The 23,780-nt window shown below is 41.0% G+C and overlaps 3 protein-coding genes across 3 annotated transcripts in view; 1 reads left to right on the plus strand and 2 right to left on the minus strand.

The window, feature by feature from the left end:
* The window catches only part of LOC120635678 (tubulin beta-1 chain-like), a 32,169-nt gene extending 24,266 nt beyond the window's left edge, over window positions 1-7,903 (minus strand). The window contains exon 1 of the mRNA XM_039906775.1: window positions 7,408-7,903. Coding sequence (XP_039762709.1) covers window positions 7,408-7,464 — 57 coding nt within the window. The 5' untranslated portion in view covers window positions 7,465-7,903. The remainder of the gene's footprint in view (window positions 1-7,407) is intronic.
* An 865-nt stretch (window positions 7,904-8,768) lies between these two features.
* On the plus strand, window positions 8,769-11,319 carry LOC120635711 (transmembrane protein 267). The gene is made up of 2 exons (XM_039906831.1): window positions 8,769-9,541; window positions 10,903-11,319. Exons 1-2 carry the CDS (start codon window positions 9,260-9,262, stop codon window positions 11,227-11,229), a joined length of 609 nt encoding a protein of 202 aa, XP_039762765.1. The 5' UTR covers window positions 8,769-9,259; the 3' UTR covers window positions 11,230-11,319.
* Window positions 11,320-13,438: 2,119 nt separating this feature from the next.
* On the minus strand, window positions 13,439-14,878 carry LOC120635537. Its single transcript, XM_039906555.1, has one exon. The coding sequence runs from the start codon at window positions 14,876-14,878 to the stop codon at window positions 13,439-13,441; it is 1,440 nt and encodes a 479-aa protein (XP_039762489.1).
* Window positions 14,879-23,780: the final 8,902 nt, after the last annotated feature.

Raw genomic sequence — 23,780 nt, forward strand, 5'->3', positions numbered from 1 at the left:
ATTGTTTCGCCCGCCCTAGGTGCGTCAAGTGCCTGGGCGATCACGGCACCGCCGATTGCTCCCGACGGGACCCGACCGTCGACGAACCACCGAGCTGTGTACTCTGCTACACCCAAGGGCACCCCGCGAATTATCGCGGATGCCCTAAGGCGCCGCAGTTTACACGGCGCAGGGGTCCGCCGCCGGCTCGGAGACCCGCAGCACAGCCCGCCCAACGCTTCGTCCCAGCGCCGGTACCCGCTACCAGCGCATGGGCCAAGCCCCTTAACGGAGCGCCTAGCGCCTCCGCCCCCGCCCCCGCACCGGTGCCGGTAGCCCCTCAGGCCACCGCACCGGCAGCGGCCCACCCGGCCTCAGCGCCCTCGCCCATGCACCTATCTCCGGATATGGACCCCCTGGACTTCATCCAGTACCTCGTGTCTGCGGTTGACATGAACGAGGTAAAAGTATTCTTTGCAAAGGCAAAGGTCTCCCTCAACCAGGCTATGCGTGAGCACTCTAGCCTCCTAACAACCATCGGGACTATCCAAAAAGCAATCCGTTAATGGGTAGTACATATAAAGGTAGGGTAAAACCACACTCCCTGGCAGTCAGCTTCTTTAATGCAAACGGCATTATCGATCAAATGCATCAAATCCGTGAATTTATATGTGCACAACAAATCGATATCTTCCTAGTGCAAGAGACCTTCTTAAAACCTAGTAGAAGCGATCCCAAAGTTGGAAATTATAACTTAATTAGAAATGATCGGACCACCAACCGGTTGGGTGGTACCGCGATCTATTACAGAAGGGCTCTTCACTGCACTCCTCTCGATCCTCCACAGCTTACCAACATGGAAGCCTCCGTATGTCAGGTGGGTATGACCGGCCATCCGTCGATCATACTAGCATCCGTTTATCTCTCACCGAACAAAACCTTTTTAGAGAGTGACTTACTCGCTCTCCTCTCCTTAGGTGACTCTGTCATTTTGGCTGGCGACTTCAACGCTAAGCACACCGACTGGTCCCGCTCCACTAACGCGCACGGACGACAACTTAACATACTTGTCAGACGACCCGACCTCAACTTTATCGTAGTTGCCCCAGACTCGCCGACTCGCTTCCCGATGTCGGATAGTTCGATCGACCGACCGGACATACTCGACATAGCGCTCCTCAAGAATATCACCCTTCAGGTGAACTCTGTGGAAGTGCTATCCGAGCTATATTCGGATCACAGACCTGTCAAACTACAGCTAGGCCCCGTAGGCCCCGCGATCCTCCCGACCCGTAAAGTCATCGACTTCAAGAAGCTCTCCGGGCTACTCGAAGCGAAGGACTCTGTGCACCTCTCTAAAATTCCTGACGTCGTAGAGACATTAGAGCAAGCCCAGGCAGCCTCACTGCACCTGACCAACCACGTTTGTGACGCTACGAGCGAATGCTCCCGCGAGATGCCGTGCGGATTTTACCGCATGGTACTCACGGAGGACGCGCGAGAGCTAATCACAAACAAGAATAGGGCCCATAGGGAGCATGACAAATATCCGACACGACAGAATCGGTTAGAACTCTGGAGAGCCCAGAGGAAGGTAGTGTCTATCATTACCGCACTCCGACACGGACAATGGGACAGGTTCTTGGGGGAGCTCTCGCCATCGCGTAGTGCGTTCTACAAACTGGCGAAGGCTCTCAAAATGACCCGCGCTCCCGCCCTCCCCCCGTTAGCACGGCCCGACCTTCCGCCCGCCTTTGAAGATATCGATAAGGCTGAATGCATGGCTGACTGCCTCGAATCCCAATGCTCTCCGAGCACCGTATCCATTGATAGGCCCCACGTCTTGCGAGTCGAAAGCGAACTCGCAACAATCCTCTCGACCCCTCCCGATGGTGAACCTCTCGCCCCGACGACCTGCGATGAAGTTCATACTATTATCAAGGGTTTCCACTCTAAGAAAGCCCCAGGCCCCGACGGCATTACCAATAAAACCCTAAAGTTACTCCCAGGACAAATTATCAACCTACTTGTGGTAATTTTTAATGTATTCTTGGCAAACTGCTACTTCCCCAACCAGTGGAAGGAAGCAACAGTCATAGGTATCCACAAGTCGGGCAAACCCCGCGACCTTCCCTCCAGTTATCGCCCTATAAGCCTCCTCAACACCTTAGCAAAGGTGTATGAGAGGGTAATATTACACAGACTGAAGGCAGTCGTAGAGGAGAAAAACCTCCTTAACGACGAGCAATTCGGCTTTCGAGCCAAGCACTCTTGCGTCCACCAAGCGCACCGCCTCACGGAGCACATACTGGCAGGATTCAATCGATACAGACACATGAGCCCCACTGGGGCCGTGTTCTTAGACATTGCCAAGGCCTTCGACAGGGTCTGGCACGCCGGCTTGTTGTACAAGCTGCACCATCTGGGCGTGCCAGCTAGTCTCGTTCGTTTGCTGCGAGCGTATCTCACCGATCGCACATTTCGCTATCGTCTAGACGGTACGCTCTCTTCCCCTAGACCCATACGAGCGGGAGTCCCTCAGGGCTCCGCGCTCTCCCCACTTCTATACGCGCTCTTCACGAGCGACATTCCCCGCGACCTACCGGCGACGGTCAAACTGGCCCAATTCGCCGACGATACCGCTCTCTTTGCGACCGATCCCAAAAAGAGCAACATTGCAAGTCGACTCCAAAAGGCGCTCCACCTGCTGGGCAAGTGGTTCCGCCTCTGGAGGATCGAGGTTAACCCCGAGAAGAGCGCAGCGGTGCTCTTCACGGGCAAACCGAGAGGCCGCTTCACGGTAAACCCCGCAGAGGTCACCCTCTACGGGCGTCCCATACCCTGGCAAGACAAGGCCAAATACCTGGGAGTAACGTTCGATCATAGAATGAGCTTCACCGCACACATTCGCAAGGCCCGCAACAAGGCTGCGTATGTGATGGGTCGTCTCTATCCGATGATTTGCCGCAAAAGCAAATTATCCCTCCGTCACAAGGTAACCTTGTATAAAACGTGCATACGTCCCATTATGACATACGCCAGCGTCGTATTCGCCCATCGCCCTCACAGCTCCTACAGGAGCTTTCAAGTCCTGCAGAACAAATTTATGCGTATGACCACGGACAGTCCGTGGTACATGCGCAACGTAGATCTCCACCGAGACCTCGATCTTCCCACCATAGCCCAGTACATGAAAACATTATCAAAGACCTACTTTGAAAATGCAGTCCGACACCCCAACCCCCTAGTGGTCGAGGCGTCCACTTATACCCCCGTCCCCGACGTCGAACCAAAGCGGCGACGTCCGAAGCATGTCCTTGACGACCCTGACGACAAAATAACTACCGACAACGTGTCCCAACAACACACACACACGCAACATTCACAGCGTCTTCGCCGGCGAAGACGAGGGCCCCGATTTCTGACGTCATCCGGACGTGGATCCTTACCACGGTCACGGGGGCGTTCGGACTAAACAATGATTAGTCCAAAAGTCCACCAACAGTCAGATTAACGTCGAACCGAGCCGAGGTCCGAGTCCTCGCAGGAGGCACCCTCGGGTCGACGTCTCCCATACTCCCCCCGATGTCGTCGAGCCCTGGGGCTCTTCTCATGGCGAGCTTTCGCGCTCGCCCCACTCCCCCGGTGACGCCGTAGCAACCCCTTAGGTGGTTATCGGCAAGTGTCCTTCCGAAAAAGCAAAAAAGTGTAAGTTTGTATGCGTTATTTGCCTGTATGCTACACACTGTAAAAGCTTATCCGAATTATTGACTGCAGGCACGAGGATTGTCTTACGAAGTTGCTTATTTTGAATATGTAGATTATGTACTTATCGTTAGCACACAATTCGTGTGAAGGAAAGCGATGTATGACGTAAAGCCTCATATAAAACGTACAATAAACTATTTAAAACTAAATAAAATCTAAAACGTCCTCGAAACCACCGTAGCGAGGCACAGTTCCTAAGATGCAGGCAGCATTGCCCCTTTGGATGGTCAAACTAATTTGTTGGCCAAGGTAACTGCCCGCTCTAGGATCACCGGTAGACCCGATAACCCTTTTCGATAATTCTTTGAAAAGGGCTCTTGCCTCCGGACCCCACGGTCCCAAAGTCTACTCCAAATGGCAAAAAAATGAAGCTGCTATCCAGGTTTTCATATTTACGCCTCTTGGCCTGCTCGGCACTGGAAGCAGCCGCACTTACCATAGACGAGGTGGCCTGGATGTGTGATGCAGCTAGTGTATCAACACAAGTTGCATCCCACAGAAAGCCACCAAGGTATGAGCGTCATACCATCAGGTCTCTTGCCATCGCTCCGCGCCAAACCAATAGGTTCTAATAGTACTTACTAGTGGTAGTAGTTTTTATGTAGTCTATATTTATAAAAATGTTGTGTTGGTTTGTGTACGCTTCAAAAACTCAAAAAGTTCTGCACCGATCGAGCTGAAATTTTAGCATATATAAGCCGGATCAAGGATTGTTTTTATCTATTTTTCTCAATCATTCAATCACAATGTGCCACAGCGAAGGCGAAGCGTGGCAGGGTACAACTAGTCTAATATATAGATCCATATCTAATAATAAATAAATAAATAAAAAATAACAAATTATTACCGTTCACACCTTTTAGTACTTTTATATAATTTTTCCTTTATGCACACTAAAGACACTCACAATTTTCATGTTTATTTATTTCATAATTTTCGATTTTGTTTATTATTTACTTTTCTTGGATGATTTTGTATTTCTCGATGTAAATAAGCTTGTGTTAATGTAAAAATATATTTTTCTTTTTTTTGTTTATATATTATATTCTATCTTATTGTCCTTTTTTATGATTATATTGTTATTGTTTAGTCGCGAGGATTCAGTGACGACGAAGACAATGGAGCGGGCTGAAAACCAGTGCTTCGCTTTTTAGTATGCAGCTATACTGAGCCAGCGCCTTTGTCACACATTTTTTTTTTTTTTTTAACAATTTAAGATACAAATGTAACATTTTACACAAATGTGTGACAATAAAGACGATTTTTCTTTCTTTCTTTCTACTGTTGTCCCTCACTGTTAGCCCCGACACGACCGGAGAGTCGATTCTATTTATTAAATCCATCAAAACACTGGTTCCATACTAGGGTTAGATAGTAGGGTTAAAAGTAAGAAATTGCAAAAAAAAAGTTTTTTTTTTTAATTTTTGGCGTAGGAAATCACCGTCGCTTAGGTACCTTTTGTCAAACTCAATGGCACAGTGGGACTGCTGTGGTCTTACAGGGGTCGGGTGCGATCCCGGTTATATCTTATTTTATTTATTTTATTCATACTTTTTATTTGTACACCTTGGGAAATTGAATTAATAAAAATAGCAAAGAGTAAGGGAGATAACACGCCGCCCTGAGGTACCCCGGCCGCAATCCGAATGCGTTGCCGACGACCAAACAGGTAACTCCGAAACCAATCTATCACCTATGGAGATATGTTAATGGAGCGCTGGATACTCAACAAGATATCATAATCAACTGAGTTAAAAGCATTACGGAAGTCTAGCAGTATCAGTGCTGTGAGTTCCTTACTATCCGTCGCTATCATCCATTTTTTAGGTAAATAATAAAACAAAAAAATATCTTGAATTTTCTCTCGAGTGGTCTGGTAGGCTGGGGGCTTCGGCCATGGCTAGTTATCACCCTAACGAGAAAGACAGACTGCCAAGCTATTTAGCGTTCCGGTACGATGAATGAATGAATGAATGAATACACTTTTATTGTACACCACATAAACATATAGTAAAATTATAAATAAAAATTTAACAAAATGTATACAATTTGGCGGCCTTATCGCTACATAGTGATCTCTTCCAGGCAACCAAAGGCGTTAAACACAGCTCAAGAAGAGAGGTAGGTGGTGATTTTACGATGTAAAAGCTATGTTTTTAACTCACTAATAACAGAAAGCTAGAGTATGAAGTATGAGATTTACCACCTACGTATAATTATTCGATCGCGTGAAATTTAATTCTTTACGATTTGTATGGTATCGAATGAACGCCTAGTGACAATGTCATACTTTTCAATCTAGCTTCAATTAAATTCTATCATTTATTGATCTACATTTTTTTTTGTTTTTATATTCTTAACAATGTTTACAAAAATTAAAAAAACACTATTAAAAAATTATAAGAAAAAAAAACACCCTCCGCTTGCGGGGCTTTTGAATGCCCAAGCAACCGGCGGTCAGGGCTCCAGAGTGAGGAACCTCCTCATAATTCTCGCCGTTTCAAGGCCTACTGCCTTCTGTATCCGACCCTTGATCCAACAACCAAGCGAAAGCTTCTTAAGATGTTGGTTGAAGCTTAGCTTAGCTAAGCTTCATGTTATTAGTTAGTTAAATTTGTGTATCGTACCGAAACGCTAAATCGCTTCGCAGCCGCTCTTTCTCCTTAAGGTGATAACTAGCCATGGCCGAAGCCTTACAGCCTACCAGACCAGTCCTGAGAAAATTCGGATTTCTTTATTGTTTTATTATTTACCAAAATATCACTGGGGTCGAATCCCCTCTACAGAGGTGGATACAAGGGTGGGCGCTCCCCACAGTGCCAGTGAGTTCAACAAAAGGTCGGAGAGGGTGATTTCCTATCACAAAATGTAGCAAAAACTTATTTGAACGATTTCTCACTTTCTTCTAGAGCTCCACAGACGTAATATGAATTAGGTCAGTGTAATACCTACTCTATCTAACTAATATGACCCAATGTTTAATGGGCATAAAAAATATAATCGACTGGCATCAAAAATAGTTTTTATGTGAATTGCCAAATGTTTCTTGCCGACTATACTACGTGTTCTTTAAATCTGCGAATGCAGGTTTAAATTTCGTAATAACTTTAACATTCTCCGAACCTTTTCGCGAGAATCTACAAAGATAAAGGTATTTTTTTGCAAAATCCGCCGTGTAGTAATTTTTATTAGTTACAACTCGGAAATCTAGATGGTGCCACAGGTAGCTATGTTATGTTAATTAAATAATACATACGCGAATAACGGTGACCGCGTTTCCAAAAATATAAACCCAGGAACTCCCCTATTAAAACGTAATTCTTAAAAATAAAAATCATTTTGAATTTCGAATTTACCATTTTACTTTATACAATAAAACTAGGTAATTTCCGACACTAAGGTACGTATATATTACCTACTCAAAACACTAAATAAGTGTAACAGACCTATCTCCTAAAATAAATATTTTAATAAGAGACTCATAATTTACAATTTAAAAAAATGTGACACTTTAAAAACGTATCCGATATATTTAGTAGGTAACAAAAATATCCTATATATGTAAGATCACATCTCGATTTTGCTATTACATATTATCTTTATAATAAAAGTAAACACATGCTAGTTAAATAAAAAATAAATGTATTAATGTAACCCTACCTTGGTGCCGATTTGATTACCACACTGCCCTGCTTGTACGTGGACAATTTCACGCATTTTGAACACAAAAAAATAACACTAAACGAATTAAAGCACTGAAAAACTGTAATTCACAATTACCAAAACCCAAAATGCACAGGATAATCTATAATTTTTTTATAATGCTTTACATGTTATCGAAACGTTTATCATATCTCAGAAGTCCGAGTCACTGATAAAATGATAATAATACCAATTTCAGAAGACCACTCATTAGCATAGAAAGTATTCTTCCAAGAAGGTCTTTTTGAATTGGCTGTGGAGAATTTTCTTGGCCATTTTTATAAGACCTCTCGTTTCGTATGAAATGTTTTAACAAAGAGTTTAACGTTAATTGGTAGTTGTTTATTGACAATAGCCAATGTAGGTAATCAATTCTAGGTGTGGTTACAATTACGGACACAGAATTTTAAGTTTTAGTGGTCTGGTTTTAAGTTTATTTTAGCTTATTCCCTTCGATGATATTGTATTTCCAATTAGGTATTAATTACTTCACGTAATGAGTGACTCGGTGGCGAGTGAAGTGCGAATGAGATAGACAAGTGAACCAGAGTTGTAGATTAACATTTTTATAGTACCAATATTATTATTTAGTATTCCTAACAGAGTTTTCGATTTGCCTTTTGCTCTTTTTATTAATAGATTAAAAAAAATATATTCATCACGAAAGCACTTACTTAATTTTAGTAAAAATAAAATAAATTAGTAAAATAATTTTACTGAAAGTAAAAGTACAGATTTTTTTATCAATTAAATCGTTGTTAACCAAACGAATATCTTTTATTACTTAGAGATGGGAATCTTCGACTAGGAGTAGACGATCTTTTTTAAAACTTCAATGTTCGAACTTCCGTAAATGGGTCCTGTATCTGTGCCGTAAATAGTTTTGATATTGTAACATTGGTAGCATATTGGTATTGGGAGTTTGACTATTTTTTTTTTTTTAATATGTCAAATTCTTGAAGTGTTGCCATTTATTTCAGATAGAGGAATTAATGCTGTCCGTATACTGAGTACTCTGTCTACGATGATGTTCTTTTGAGAAAGTTCTTTGTTCATTATTATTAATTTAAATCACAAACTGAAAAGTAGTCCGATTCCCTATTTGCTCAGACCAATCCTTTGTCAATGGGCAAATTATTTTCATTGTCTTAGACCCTCATCATTATTTGGAGGCTTATGCCACTGACTATCATGGAAAAAATCAAAGATATAGGACTACTGGACCAAATAATGGAGGTCGTAATCTGCGGTAACTCAAAAAAGTTTTATAATAAATATTTAATCTGTGGTTTTATTGTGAAGTGAAGAGAAATGTTAACGAAAACTATACGAAAACAATTGAAAATTTTAGAAGTTTGAACAAAAATAGATGAAACTTGATGATATGATATAAGTGATACGAAGTATAATTTGATTTTGAATATAAACTCTACTAAAATTTTCACTGCGTTCCATAATGCACTTAAAATTACTTTAATAATAAATTACTATGGTCTATTATAATATGATCTTCATGATAAAAAGCCGTACTTTTATGGAACAGTTTTCTGATCACAAGCAAGATCATGCACAGGAAATTAAAAAAACAAGACCTAAAGTGGCATAGTTTTGACTTTAGGAAATCAGAACAATATTCGAAAGACTCTGAGTTCTGACCAAAGAAAATAAAAAAATGAGATTATAAACTAATCATAATGCTGACCGGAGAATAAGAAAGAAAGAACAAAAATTCTAATAACATAACAAAAGAAATACCTTATATAAATATAATAGAAAGCCAATATAGAAATTTCTGAATAATTACTTCAGAATGAGATTTCTAAACCTAATTTTTACCTTATCAATATGTCTGACGGCATATATGGGGGATCACGTTGTTTTCGACTCCAAATATTCTTCCAACCAAGTCTTTAGAGCGTTTGCTGATACGTCTGTACATGGAGTAATAGGATTCTTCTCAGCTCTGCTGTTTTTTAGCTACGGAATGAATGTCACCACTCAGGCATGGATATGCAATGTTCTATTCTGCTTTATGGTGTCTTCCTTGATAGATATTGACCATGTGTTTGTAGCCAGATCATTTCATTTTAAGGTAAATAGTTGATTATCTTATTTCTATCTGATATCTATGGCTATTAACATCCCATTGGCATTGGCCTCTCAATCGTTCGAAATTCAAAATTTATTTATTTAAAGTAAGCCCAGTTCATAAGCACTTTTGAAACGTCAAGTCCGTCTGGTAGTAGTGACTCTACCACTGGTTAGGAAGCCAGATTCCACCGCTAAGTGCCAGCAAGAAACTCAGCAGATTGCTCTTTTTCAATATCATTTTACAGTTTACAATGATACGAGAGAAGGTATTAGACTTAGAGCTTTGATTGTCCGCAATGCATTAAATCTTTGTATCACATTATATAAGCCCATTTCTGGTGCACTACAGGATATTGGTGTCCTCCCAGAATGACAAGGAGTTAAGTGTGGATTAGTAAACACCACACACCTTTGAGAACATTATGGAGAACTCAGGAATGCAGGTTTCCTCGCAATGTTTTCCTTCAACGTTGAAGCAAGTGATATTTTAATAACTTAACAAGTTAAAGGTGTATGCTGGGATTTGAAACTGGGCCCCTTAAAAGTGAAGTTAAGCTCCTACCCTCCTAATACTGGGCTATCACACAAACATTTAATGCATTGTCGACAAACATGAATGTTTTTTCAGTGTCTGGGCATTAATCTGAATATTATAAGTATTTATGTATATTATTCATAAAAATATTCATCAGCCGTCTTAGTAACAATAACATAAGCTACTCTTACTTTGGGGATAGATAGCAATGTGTGTTATGAAAATTAAGCTTAATTTGATATAGTCTGCGAAAAGTAGGACAATCTGTATGGTGTAATTTATAATTTCTTCAATGCTTATACTCCACACCAAACAGATCTTCCGCAATGTACCCTCCAGAACCAGAGCATCCTCAGGAGATGCTGACTTTACAATAAATAATTGTTATTTGCTTAACAATTAACAATTTCGCAGACTATAGCAATAAGCAATTTTCATAATATATCATAGATTTTCGCAAAGTTATGCCTACTTCTATCCAATAATAGCAATGTGTTTATTGTCTTAGTATATTTATTTATTTATATATTAATGAACTATTATGTTGTTAAACCACTAATATGGTGTAGATCAATTGTCCCTGTTGACTGTCTCCCCCATTAATGGGGCAGAAGGATTTGAAAAATATTATAAAACACACTTATAGTCCCCCTTTGCTTGTTAATGGGGACAAAGGGACAAGAAAAATATAATTTTATTGTTTTATAATTCATAAAATTCTACAATAAGCTCTCAGAAAAAAGCTCAGTAATAAAGTTACACCAATGTTTTGTTAAAAAATTATTAGAAAGTAGAAAAAAAAATGTTTATATTGTCTATTGTTACAGGATATTGCAAATGTCAATAAACGAGGCATTTTCCACAACACATCATTTTGCATAACTATGACTAGTATATTATTGGTAGCGAGTTATATAACAAGAAAAATTCATGTATACCTGCTAACATACATGTTAATTTTAGCATTTACAAGTCATCATATTAGAGATGCTAACAGACATGGTTTATGGTTTTATCCTTATGCACACACGCAGGCATTGGGAAAATGTCTGTATATTACTCTAATATGTGTGCTGCCATCTGTGTTTGCATACATTTTTAATTATACAAAACCTGTGTTCCACCATAAAGTTGTCCAGTATGGAGTTGTTTGATGTTACCATCATGTTAGGACATGTTATGGTGCGGAGCGGTGCTAAATTGACAGCCGACTGGCGCAGTGGGCAGCGACCCTGCTTTCTGAGTCCAAGGCAGTGGGTTCGATTCCCACAACTGGAAAATGTTTGTGTGATGAGCATAAGTGTTTTTCAGTGTCTGGGTGCTTATATGTATTTTCTAAGTATTTATGTATATATAATTCATAAAAATATTCATCAGTAATCTTAGTACCCATAACACAAGCTACGCTTACTTTGGGGCTAGGTGGCGATGTGTGTATTGCCGTAGTATATTTATTTTTTATTTATTTATTATTAAATGAAGTTGAAAGAATATTAATAATCAGTGTAGCTCTTCTCAATGAATAAAAGATATGTTATTCTTGACAATATATCTGTCTAAATAGTTGTATATTTTCCAGAATCCATCTAAATTTTCTCAATAGAAAAAATGCCATAGTTCATAGTTATTAAAGATAGATTTATACTGATAGCCTAAGAGCCCAGGACGGTCTGACCTTCGTTATTTAATAAAAGCTGAAAGTTCTTCTGTGTGAGTCCTTCAGCAGACTTTCAATGTGTCTGGCAAGGTGTAAAAACCATTAAAACTGTCTGGCTATTGAGGTAACATTTTTTCATAGGTCCCCAAGGAACATATATAAAATTTGGCTTTTGTTACAGTATAATGTAACAAAAGTATAATTATAATTTGTTAAAGTTTAGGGGTGTCTGGCAGGGGGTGACAATATTTCTAAAGTTATCCCTAATAAAATATAAAAAAATTGAGTAAGCTGAAAGCAAGGTAACCAGTCATGCAGCCAACCAGGCAGCCAGGGAGTCAGCAAGGCTCAAAGCAAGGCAACCAGCCATGCAGCCAGCCAGGAAGTCAGACTGGCAGCCAGCCTAGCAGCTAGCCTGGCAGCCAGCCTGGCAGCCAGCATAGTAGCCAGCCAAGCAGCCAGCCAGGCAGCCAGCCAGGTAGACAGCTATGCTGACAGCGAGGCAGCTTGCCAGGCAGCCAGCCTGGCAGACAGCATAGCAGTTAGTCAGGCAGCCAGCCAGGCAACCAGCCAGGCAGACTGCTATGCTGACAGCAAGGCAGCCAGCCAGGCAAACAGCCAGGCAAACAGCAAGGCAGCCAGCCAGGCAGTCAGCCATGCAAACACCCAGGCAAACAGCCAGGCAACCAGCCAGGCAACCAGCCAGGCAGACTGTTAGGCTGAGAGCGAGGCAGCCAGCCAGGCAACCAGCTAGGCAGACTCCAGGCTGACAGCAAGGCAGCCAGTCAGGCAACCAGCTAGGCAGACAGCTAGGCTGACATCAACGCAGCCAGCCAGGCAAACAGCCAGGCAAACAGCCAGCCAGGCAGCCAGGCAGACAGCATTGCTGACAGCAAGGCAGCATGCTAGGCAGCCGGCATGGCAGCTAGCGAGTCAGCCAGCCAGGCAACCAGCTAGACAGACAGCTAGGCTGACAGCAAGGCAGCCAGCCTGGCAGCTAGCCATGGAAACAGCTAGGCAGACAGCATTGCTGACAGCAAGGCAGCTTGCTAGGCAGCCGGCATGGTAGCCAGCAAGGCAGCCAGCAAGGCAGCCAGCCAGGCGGCCAGGAAGTGAGCAAGGCTTAAAGCAAGGCAACCAGCCATGCAGCCAACCAGGAAGTCAGCCTAGCTGTCTGCCTAGCTGGTTGCCTGGCTGGCTGCCTCACTAGCTGCTATGCTGTTTGCCTGGCTGGCTGCCTGGCTGGCTGCTTTGCTGTCAGCCTAGCTGTCTGCCTAGCTGGTTGCCTGGCTGGCTGCCTTGTTGTCAGCCTAGCTGGCTGCCTAGCTGGTTGCCTGGCCGGCTGCCTCACTAGCTGCTTTGCTTTCAGCCTAGCTGTCTGCCTAGCTGGTTGCCTGGCTGGCTGCCTTACTAGCTGCTATGCTGTTTGCCTGGCTGGCTGCCTGGCTGGCTGCCTGGCTGGCTGCTTTGCTGTCAGCCTAGCTGTCTGCCTAGCTGGTTGCCTGGCTGGCTGGCTGCCTCATTAGCTGCTATGCTGTTTGCCTGGCTGGCTGCTTTGCTGTCAGCCTAGCTGTCTGCCTAGCTGGTTGCCTGGCTGGCTGCCTTGTTGTCAGCCTAGCTGTCTGCTTAGCTGGTTGCCTGGCTGTCTGCCTAGCTGGATGCCTGGCTGGCTGCCTCACATAGCTGACAACAAGGCAAACAGCATATCAGCTAGTGAGGCAGCCGGCCAGGCAACCAGCTAGGCAGCCAGCTTGGCTGAAAACTAGGCAGTCAGCCTGACAGTCAGCTTGGAACCCAGCCTGGCAGACAACAAAGCAGCTAGTTAGGGAGCCAGCCAGGCAACCAGCTAGGCAGACAGCTAGGCTGAAAGCTAGGCAGTCAGCCTGGCAGCCAGCCTGGCAGACAGCATAGCAGCCAGCCAGGCAACCAGCTAGGCAAACAGCTAGGCTGACAGCAAAGCAGCCAGCCAGGCAACCAGCTAGGCAAACAGCTAGGCAGACAGCTAGGCTGAAAGCAAGGTAGTCAGCCTGGCAGCCAGCCTGGCAGACAGCATAGCAGCCAGCCATGCAAACACCCAGGCAAACAGCCAGGTAGACAGCTAGGCTGAAAGCTAGGCAGTCAGCCTGGCAGCCAGCCTGGCAGACCGCATAGCGGCTAGTGAGGCAGCCAGCCAGGCAATCAGCTAGGCAGACAGCTTGGCTGACAACAAGGCAGTCAGCCTGGCAGCCAGCATAGCAGCCAGCCAGGCAACCAGCTAGGCAAACAGCTAGGCTGACAGCAAAGTAGCCAGCCTGGCAGACAGCTAGGCTGAAAGCTAGGCAGCCAGTCAGGCAACCAGCCAGGCAGCCAGTTAGGCAGCCAGCCAGGTAAATAGCTAGGCAGTCAGCTAGGCTGAAAGCTAGGCAGCCAGCTTGGCAGACTGCATAGCAGTAAATGAGGCAGCCAGCCAGGCAACCAGCTAGGCAAACAGTTAGGCAGACAGCTAGGCTGAAAGCAAGGTAGTCAGCCTGGCAGCCAGCCTGGCAGACAGCATAGCAGCCAGCCATGCAAACACCCAGGCAAACAGCCAGGTAGACAGCTAGGCTGAAAGCTAGGCAGTCAGCCTGGCAGACCGCATAGCGGCTAGTGAGGCAGCCAGCCAGGCAACCAGCTAGGCAGACAGCTAGGCTCACAGCAAAGCATCCAGCTAGGCAGCCAGCCAGGCAACCAGCTAGGCAGACAGCTTGGCTGACAACAAGGCAGTCAGCCTGGCAGCCAGCATAGCAGCCAGCCAGGCAACCAGCTAGGCAAACAGCTAGGCTGACAGCAAAGCAGCCAGCCTGGCAGACAGCTAGGCTGAAAGCTAGGCAGCCAGTCAGGCAACCAGCTAGGCAGACAGCTAGGCTGACAGCAAAGCAGCCATCCAGGCAGCCAGCCAGGCAGCCAGTTAGGCAGCCAGCCAGGTAAATAGCTAGGCAGACAGCTAGGCTGAAAGCTAGGCAGCCAGCTTGGCAGACTGCATAGCAGTAAATGAGGCAGCCAGCCAGGCAACCAGCTAGGCAGACAGCTAGGCTGACAGCAAAGCAGACAGCTAGGCTGACAACAAAGCAGACAGCTAGGCTGACAGCAAAGCAGACAGCTAGGCTGAAAGCAAGGCAACCAGCCATGCAAACACCCTAGCAAACAGCTAGGCAGACAGCTAGGCTGAAAGCTAGGCAGTCAGCCTGGCAGACAGCATAGCAGCCAGCCAGCCAGGCAACCAGCTAGGCAGACAGCTAGGCTGACAGCAAAGCAGCCAGCCAGGCAAACAACCAGGCAGACAGCTAAGCTGAAAGCTAGACAGTCAACCTGGCAGCCAGCATAGCAGCTAGTGAGGCAGTCAGCCAGGCAACCAGCTAGGCAGACAGCAAAGCAGCCAGCCAGGCAACCAGCTAGGCAAACAGCTAGGCAGACAGCTAGGCTGAAAGCAAGGTAGTCAGCCTGGCAGCCAGCCTGGCAAACAGCATAGCAGCCAGCCATGCAAACACCCAGGCAAACAGCCAGGTAGACAGCTAGGCTGAAAGCTAGGCAGTCAGCCTGGCAGCCAGCCTGGCAGACCGCATAGCGGCTAGTGAGGCAGCCAGCCAGGCAACCAGCTAGGCTCACAGCAAAGCATCCAGCTAGGCAGCCAGCCAGGCAACCAGCTAGTCAGCCAGCCAGGCAACCAGCTAGGCAGACAGCTTGGCTGACAAGGCAGTCTGCCTGGCAGCCAGCATAGCAGCCAGCCAGGCAACCAGCTAGGCAAACAGCGAAGCAGCCAGCCTGGCAGACAGCTAGGCTGAAAGCTAGGCAGTCAGTCAGGCAACCAGCTAGGCAGACAGCTAGGCTGACAGCAAAGCAGCCATCCAGGCAGCCAGCCAGGCAGCCAGTTAGGCAGCCAGCCAGGTAAATAGCTAGGCAGACAGCTAGGCTGAAAGCTTGGCAGACAGCATAGCAGTAAATGAGGCAGCCAGCCAGGCAACCAGTTAGGCAGACAGCTAGGCTGACAGCAAAGCAGACAGCTAGGCTGACAGCAAAGCAGACAGCTAGGCTGACAGCAAAGCAGACAGCTAAGCTGAAAGCTAGACAGTCAACCTGGCAGCCAGCATAGCAGCTGGTGAGGCAGCCAGCCAGGCAACCAGCTAGGCAGACAGCTAGGCAGACAGCAAAGCAGCCAGCCAGGCAAACAGCATAGCAGCTAGTGAGGCAGCCAGGCAGGCAACCAGGCAACCAGCCAGGCAGACAGGTAGGCTGACAGCCATTCAAACACTGAGGCAAACAGCCAGGCTGTGAACAATCAATAGACAATGTTCCAATTTGGAACATTGTCTATTGATTACTAAAAATTAGATTCGGTCATGTCCCGATCATTATCGAAGGGGCTAAAATAAACTCACTTAAATATAGTTTGTTATTAATCTAAAGTGTAAAAAACTGAGGTGTCTGAGGTCGTAAGTCTGCCGACGGGAGGTATTGCACATAAACAAGCACGGTGCGCTCTGGGCAAACAGGTAGGAGTTCTCTAGTCGCCTTGTACGATACCCGTGGACAGAGGTGGAGCTGGTGACAACTTTTTCTGCTGCTGCTGATCTGCCATCACTTCAATATATATGTAGTATCATCATCATCATATCTATCGATAGACGTCTATCGATTGATCGATTGATAGGACTTTTATAGGGTTCCAAAATTCCAATTACATTTATATAAAATGTATTAGTGTATAGTTACTATATGCGTATGTATGTCTAGCTACGCGACAATAGTCTAGCGTATACGAGCATGTCGAGGTCATCGGTGACGCGAAACCATAGGTTTCAACCGAAACTCGATCAACGCGGTTCAGAGGACCGATCATTCTCAAATAACTAAAAGTTTAAAAGGACATACTTAGATATATATGTGTAAACAACTCTTTTCTCGAGTTCATATATCGAACCTTATCTTAAAGTCGCCAATGTTTTTCTTAAAGTCACCATCGCTTACTACTACATAAGAGTGACATTTAAAAAACATATTTAAGAGTTTATTTTAAGAAGAAATTATTTGATTTTAAAGACTTGAGTAAGGGCTTTAAATGTTTCTTGTATTTTCACAGAAACGCTATTTCGTCTTTATTTCAACTACCCATTGAAGGGAGTATTATAAACATTATTATATTTGTATAAGGTAGGTGACGTACTCTTGCCAGAATTATTGTATATACCTAATAACAATATATATGACATTAATAAATATTTAAAAAAATTTATTACTGTGTTTGGTAATTTATGCCCAATATTTCTGTTGATGGGGTCAGCGGGTTTTAAATAAGATAAGAAAGATAAAATGCCCCGTCGCGTCGTCCCCGTTATATAATGTGTAACGGAATTACGAAATACTGTTCAAGGGGTCCACAAGTGTGAAAGAAACCTCCCTTTCATAAGGAATCACCCCGTAAAAATATAAAATCAAAAGATGCATATACATTTTTCGATACAAACTAATTCAATAAAGTGAAACGAGTCACTTCACTTTAATAAGTACTTTGCATTAAATTTTAGGGCTGTATGTAAACATTCAGTAAAAACTATGGCAGTTTACTCAAAAACTATTGGCGTTTCGGTTTTACAGATAAGTCTCAGAGACAGTATAAATAATGTAGCTCCGTAGCCTCTGCAGTATTATTTCGGTTTCATTTACGTACGAGTATATTTGAGTGTGATGAACATGAATGTTTTTCAGTGTCTGGGTGTTTATCTGTATATTATAAGTATTTATGTGTATTATATTCATAAAAAAAATATTCATCAGCTAACTTAGTACCCATTACACAAGCTACGCTTACTTTGAGACTAGATGGCGATGTGTGTATTGTCGTAGTATATTTATTTATTTATTTACACCGACTTTATCAAGGGGCTCTTTCGGGTGGAAATGGCACGCCAGTGCGGAAGGCGCGGTGGAAAAATGCTACGAGCCAAAAGGACTGGAAAAATATGTAAACACTTGCCCTGATCAAAGTTTGCTGCATTGTGTTGTGGATATAGATTCACAGCATATTGTACAGACAATAAATTAATTTTAAGCCTGAACAAATGTAAACATATAACTAAAAAAAATACTAGCAGCAATTTTACGTATTTACTTTGTGGAGTTAGTCTGGAAAAAAATTGATTTAATTAAAGACCTAGGAATAACCTTGGACAGTAAACTACACCTAGATTCACATGTCATAAATATTATAAATAAAGCTTATAAAATGTGCGGTTTTATAATGAGATCTAGTAATAATTTTAAACGCGCCACAACGTATATACACCTGTATAAGTCATTAGTACGTTCACAAATAGAATACGCCGTTTGTATCTGGAACCCTTATTATGACAAGTATAATAAGAGCCTTGAGCCTGTACAAAAAAAAAATTTACGCAGATTGCATTACAAATGTACTAAGAGTTACCTCTCGTATGACCAACTGCTTAAAAAAAGTATAACCTACTCGACCTTAAGTCTAGACGAAAACAACTGGAAGCGATGCTCTTATATGACTTATGTCATAATAAATATGACTGTATTACCTTAACCCGAAAACTTTGTTATAGAATACCATTTAGGACTCCTATACGAAAAAATCGAATGCATCAGCTTTTTGCTACTACTATGTGTCGCACCAATGCAGACAAGCGTTCTCCATTATTTAGAATGACACAATCATATAATGAGAACTTTAATAATATATACATTTATTGTACGCGTATAGGCGCCGTTAAGAAGTTGGTCATAGATCGTTTAAAATAGTCTTAAAATTAAATTTATATACTCGTATTCCGGGTGATAATCAATCACTGTTACAGACAAAGTTTTATATATATTCATAAATAATTACAGATCTCCTTCTTATATTTTTTTTTTGTTTGTATTTTTGTAGAAATTGTTGCAACAATAATGTTTTATTAGCTTTTGAATAAGCCCCACTAACAAATATTTCTTGTAATATGTGGTTTACGCAGTTGACGCCGCAGTGAGTAATTATTTGTACTATGTATACCATTGTGTAATGTGATACTGTGTTGTTGTTTGTGAACCCAAATAAATAAATAAATAAATAAATAGATAGGAAGGTTCAGGTATGTAGGATACAGTGGTTCAGGTATGTGGTCAACATACCTAAACCACTGTATCCTACATCGCATTATTACCCTGGGGTTGATAATAATATGACGAATAACATTTTTCTTTAGCTTCTTTTGCTTTTTTGGCTTTTAGGTGTGCCAAATCGGCACGTTGTACTTCGCCAATGTCACGTATACTTGGAAGATCCACAAAGGTGATTGTCAAAAACAAAACATTATATAACTATAGCAGTATACTTTTTATAAATCTTAGTATTCCAAAATAAGGCGTTCGTAATGGAATGGTCTTTGGTTAGTGTTATAATTCAAAGATTTTTTTTATTAATCGTTTTGGAATCAAGATGACGGGTGCGGTTCTGTCACATATTTGGCCGGTAACAATTATATGTATTCTCAAATGTGAGTGAGTGGGTGAGTGGTGGTGAGCCTGTATTTTTTCATTAAACTGGATTAAAACCAAAGTGTAAAAGGAGGTATTTTTGAGGTATTAATAAGTGCTTCAAAATGTTGTGTTGGAAGCGGTGGTAGCCTTAAGAATTCGGCTTGACTTTTGGGAGCCGAGTTCGAATCCGAGCAGGCACTTTACACTTTTCTAAGTTATGTGCGACCTGAGAATCTATACTTCCCAATTCCAACTTCACATAGGCATTTGCGTCAACCAAACTACAGGATGGAGAACAATTTGAGATACGACTTCGGCGTGCTGGGTTTGTTAGGTACGGCACCTCCAGTAGCCACAATAGATTTGAAACCCAAAAATAAAACTTTGGTTTTACTGCCAGTCTATCAAAGAACGCCGTAAAATGATCCTTTAGCCATTAATTCTTTGCACAACGATGGTGTTATGAGAGGCTAAAAAATACGAAGGATTTATCTAATTCTTTTACAAAGACTAAATTAAGTTTAGGTTTAAAGACATTTATTTCCATAAAAAGACCTGAGTCAACTACATAAGAAACTTAGTTTTCTATAATAAATTAATACACTTCGCCATTAGACTACACTAAATTCAATTTTACTATTATCCACTCATTCAATGTATTCGTCTTAAAATTTATTGGTATAACTTAATATATAAGAAGCTAATTTAGTTTTGAATATATTGAATGAGTTTACATTTTTTATAAGTATAGGTATTTTATTATAAAATTTGGCGCCTTCAAAGGTAAGGGATTTTTTACCATAATTTGTTCTTGTACTAGGTAAGGTAAGGAAACGACGAGTTTTATTTTTCTTTTTTGTGAAAGTGATATTAGTGTGGATTGTTTTGTTTATTGATTTTCTAATAAAGATGCATGTGCTATATATATATAATTGAAATTGTAAGCACTAATACCCGTTATAACTAAACCTAGGTATCCTAGGTAAGATGCCCTTTGCTATTTGCCACTGGACTTTGATTAATTTATTGAAAAGACAGGCTGATCTTACCGATTCAAGCCAACCTGATCCAACAACCTTGAGTTTATATTTTTTTTTTATTCCACTACAAGTTAGCCCTGGACTGCAATCTCACCTGATGGTAAGTGGTGATGCAGTCTAAGATGGTAGCGGGCTAACCTGTAAGGGAGTTTGGTAGTAATACCCTTAAAGGTTTCTACGCAACATCGCGCCGGAACATTAAACCCTACTGAGAAAGGTGATGCCTAGAGAAGGATAACGTTCCACCAAGTCTAAGGTGTTGACTATTGACGTTAAGCGCGTATCTAAAGTTACCACACCGATTCGACGATATATAATGTTCAGGGAACTCTTAAAACACAAGACATTATCAATATGTATTTTTTGAAACCTTCAATTAAATTAAACCTCTACGAAAAATTAAAATACGAGACTCACAAGCTGGCCCGTTAAACGACAAAATAACACCAAGAGCAATAAAGATAAAATATGACAACTTGTGGCAAGAATTCGTGAGAAAGAAATAAAACAAAATTTTTTTACTCATTTTTTTATTTACTTCCCTAAAATATTACCTTCATGACACATAATATGAGACATTCCTCTAATGCGCGTTCCTAAACTGTTACGTACCATAATATTATAAGAGGTAAACATTTTTGAAACCGTCAACAAGTCAAAGTCAAAGTGTAATAAAAGTTATATATATAAGTCCGAAAATGTTTGTACTTGTTGTTGTTCGTTCGTGTTGTTGTTTGGTACTTCTCCTAAGTCAACTGAAATAAATAATAAAGCTTATAGGCTTTTTATTTTTATTTAAACATCTTTATTGCGTAATAAAGGAGAAATTACAAATATAGTTAAACAAAAAATTAAAAGCAAAAGGCGACCTTATCACTAAAAGTGATCGGGAAATCGCAATTAAAATAAACAATACATAAATTTACACACTTAAGTACATACTATACTACTAATAACTAATATAATAAATTATTAAAAGAGATAAATAAAATAAGATATAAATAAATATATATATATATATATACTAGCCGTTTCCAGCCCGCTTCGCTGGGCGAATTGAAAAAGGAAATAAATTACATTTTATGTTTCATTTTTATTTATTTTTTTCATATTTTTATTATTCTCCTTTTTTTTATTTTTGTATGAACTTAAATAGGCCCCGCGGATAGAACTGTAAGCATCGATATTGTTTAGACTTATTCAAATTCCAAATTCCATCGATTTAGCCTGTATCTTTCATCCAGGTGATTTTTCTCACTAATATTCATTGTAACTTTCAATGTGCAATCATTATAACATTTCCGTGCCTTTCTTCCAAAAATTAATAATAATTGACATGAAGAAAAAAATTTGAAATGAGCATTGAAAGTTTAAGTTAAAGTCATTGCAAGTCTCATATGTGTAGTTGAAATCTGTCTAGGTTCAAGTGCGACGAATTTTCTGTTAACTAAAATTTTCTCCGTGACATCAATTTTTTATAGAAAATTAATTGTGCATGTTTTTTATGAATTCTATTGGAATAAGTAACTAATTTTCTTTTCCACATCTCATGTGCTTGGAAAATGCATTCATTTTAATCTGTTACATTTCCGCGATCCCGCAATAAAAGAATTCGTCGGTTATGTAGTCTGCAAAAGTAAAATGAATGTAAAATTCTTAGTCCGTTGATTGGATAGCTACATGTAAAGTTAAGTTTTTGAAACCTCTCAATGACTTTTTCTCCGCTGCCAAAAAGACGATTGTTGTAAGGAAATACACGAATATCCCTACATACACGAAGATCCCCACCAAATTTGGAGTCTGTAGAAGTTACAGGTTAGAAATAAAAATTTTAGATTTTAACACCCACCCCCGCAATTCTTGTCGGAAGTAGACTTTATTGAAATCCATTTTGAGATGTTCTTTATGTGAATAATAAAAGATTCCTACCATATTTAGAATTTTTAGAAGCTATATTTCGAAATTGAAATTTTTTATTGTTAACACCCACCCCCGCGAACCTTATTGGAGGTGATTCATTGTAAAATCCGCTCGAAGATCATTTTTATATTACATATAGAACACTCTCACTAAATTTGGAGTCTATAGGAGCTATCGCTTGGAAATTGACAATTTTCATTGTTAACGCCCCCGCAATCTTCTTTGGGGTGGGATATCGTAAAATTTGTTCATAAATCATTTTTACATCACTTATAGAAAATTCCTACAAAATTTGGAGCTTGTAGGAGCTTTAGCTGGAAAATTAAAAATATTAATTGTTAATACCCACCCCCGCAACCCCCTGTGGGGTGAGCTATCGTCAAATTCGTTCATAGCCTATTTCTACACCTCTTACAGAAGATTCCTACCAAATTTGAAGTCTATAGCTATAGTTTAAAAACGGGAATTGTTCATTGTTAACGCCCCCGCAATCCCCTTTGGGGAATGAATTTCTTAAAATCTATTCATAGCTGACCTCTACATAGCAATAGTAATATTCCTACCAAGTTTCACGTTTCTAAGTCTTATGGTTCCCGAGATTTCGTGATGAGTGACTATATAGATGGGAATTCTTCGATTATCATCGAAATTTTTAACTTATTATCGGGCTTTTTTAAAATTTTCTTACATACAAAACTTTCTCCTGACAATTCTGAAGATAAAAAAAAGCCCAATTGGTCCAGCCGTTCTCCACTACCGTGAGTAGATTCTTAGCTAAATGTAAAAAACCATAATCCGTTTAATACACTCTGTTGAAATCCATGAAAACAAAAGAATCAAGAGAAAATGCTTATCTTTTGTTTTTATTAGCGGGATAAATGTTCATAAAAGTAAAACAGCAATAAAAAAATGAAGGAATGTTGGAATTCAAAAAATAGATAGCCATAAACCATCTAGGAAAAATTTCGCATCGAATGGTGGTAGTTTCATGTCGATACGATCAGTGGTTTAGGCATGATTGAGCCTCAAACGAAGACCATTTTCATTATTTTATATATATATAGATAAATGTTCATAAAAGTAAAACAGCAATAAAAAAATGAAGGAATGTTGGAATTCAAAAAATAGATAGCCATAAACCATCTAGGAAAAATTTCGCATCGAATGGTGGTAGTTTCATGTCGATACGATCAGTGGTTTAGGCGTGATTGAGCCTCAAACGAAGACCATTTTCATTATATATATATAGATATATATATTACAAATATTTATATATATTTAAAATGTTAATATAACTTTTTGTTTCAATTTGTTTTTTTTATCTGTATGTGCAATAAAGACTTTCTATCTACCTATCTTTCTATCTATCTTATAATGATATAGTAATATATAACCATTAACTGACTGAGCTATTTTGACAATTCTTTTAAAAATTTACAAAGTCACCTAAATTATGTTTTGCAGCCCAACTGATCCCTGCGAAATAAAAAAAAAATAGCATTAATCTCAGAAACAGATATTAAACACTAACAGGATATGATGAACTTATGTTAGAATTTAAAGTTACGTAACTAGCATTATAATTTCCACTTTT

This window comes from Pararge aegeria, chromosome 27, assembly GCF_905163445.1.
Source record: "Pararge aegeria chromosome 27, ilParAegt1.1, whole genome shotgun sequence".
Taxonomy (NCBI): Eukaryota; Metazoa; Arthropoda; class Insecta; order Lepidoptera; family Nymphalidae; genus Pararge; species Pararge aegeria.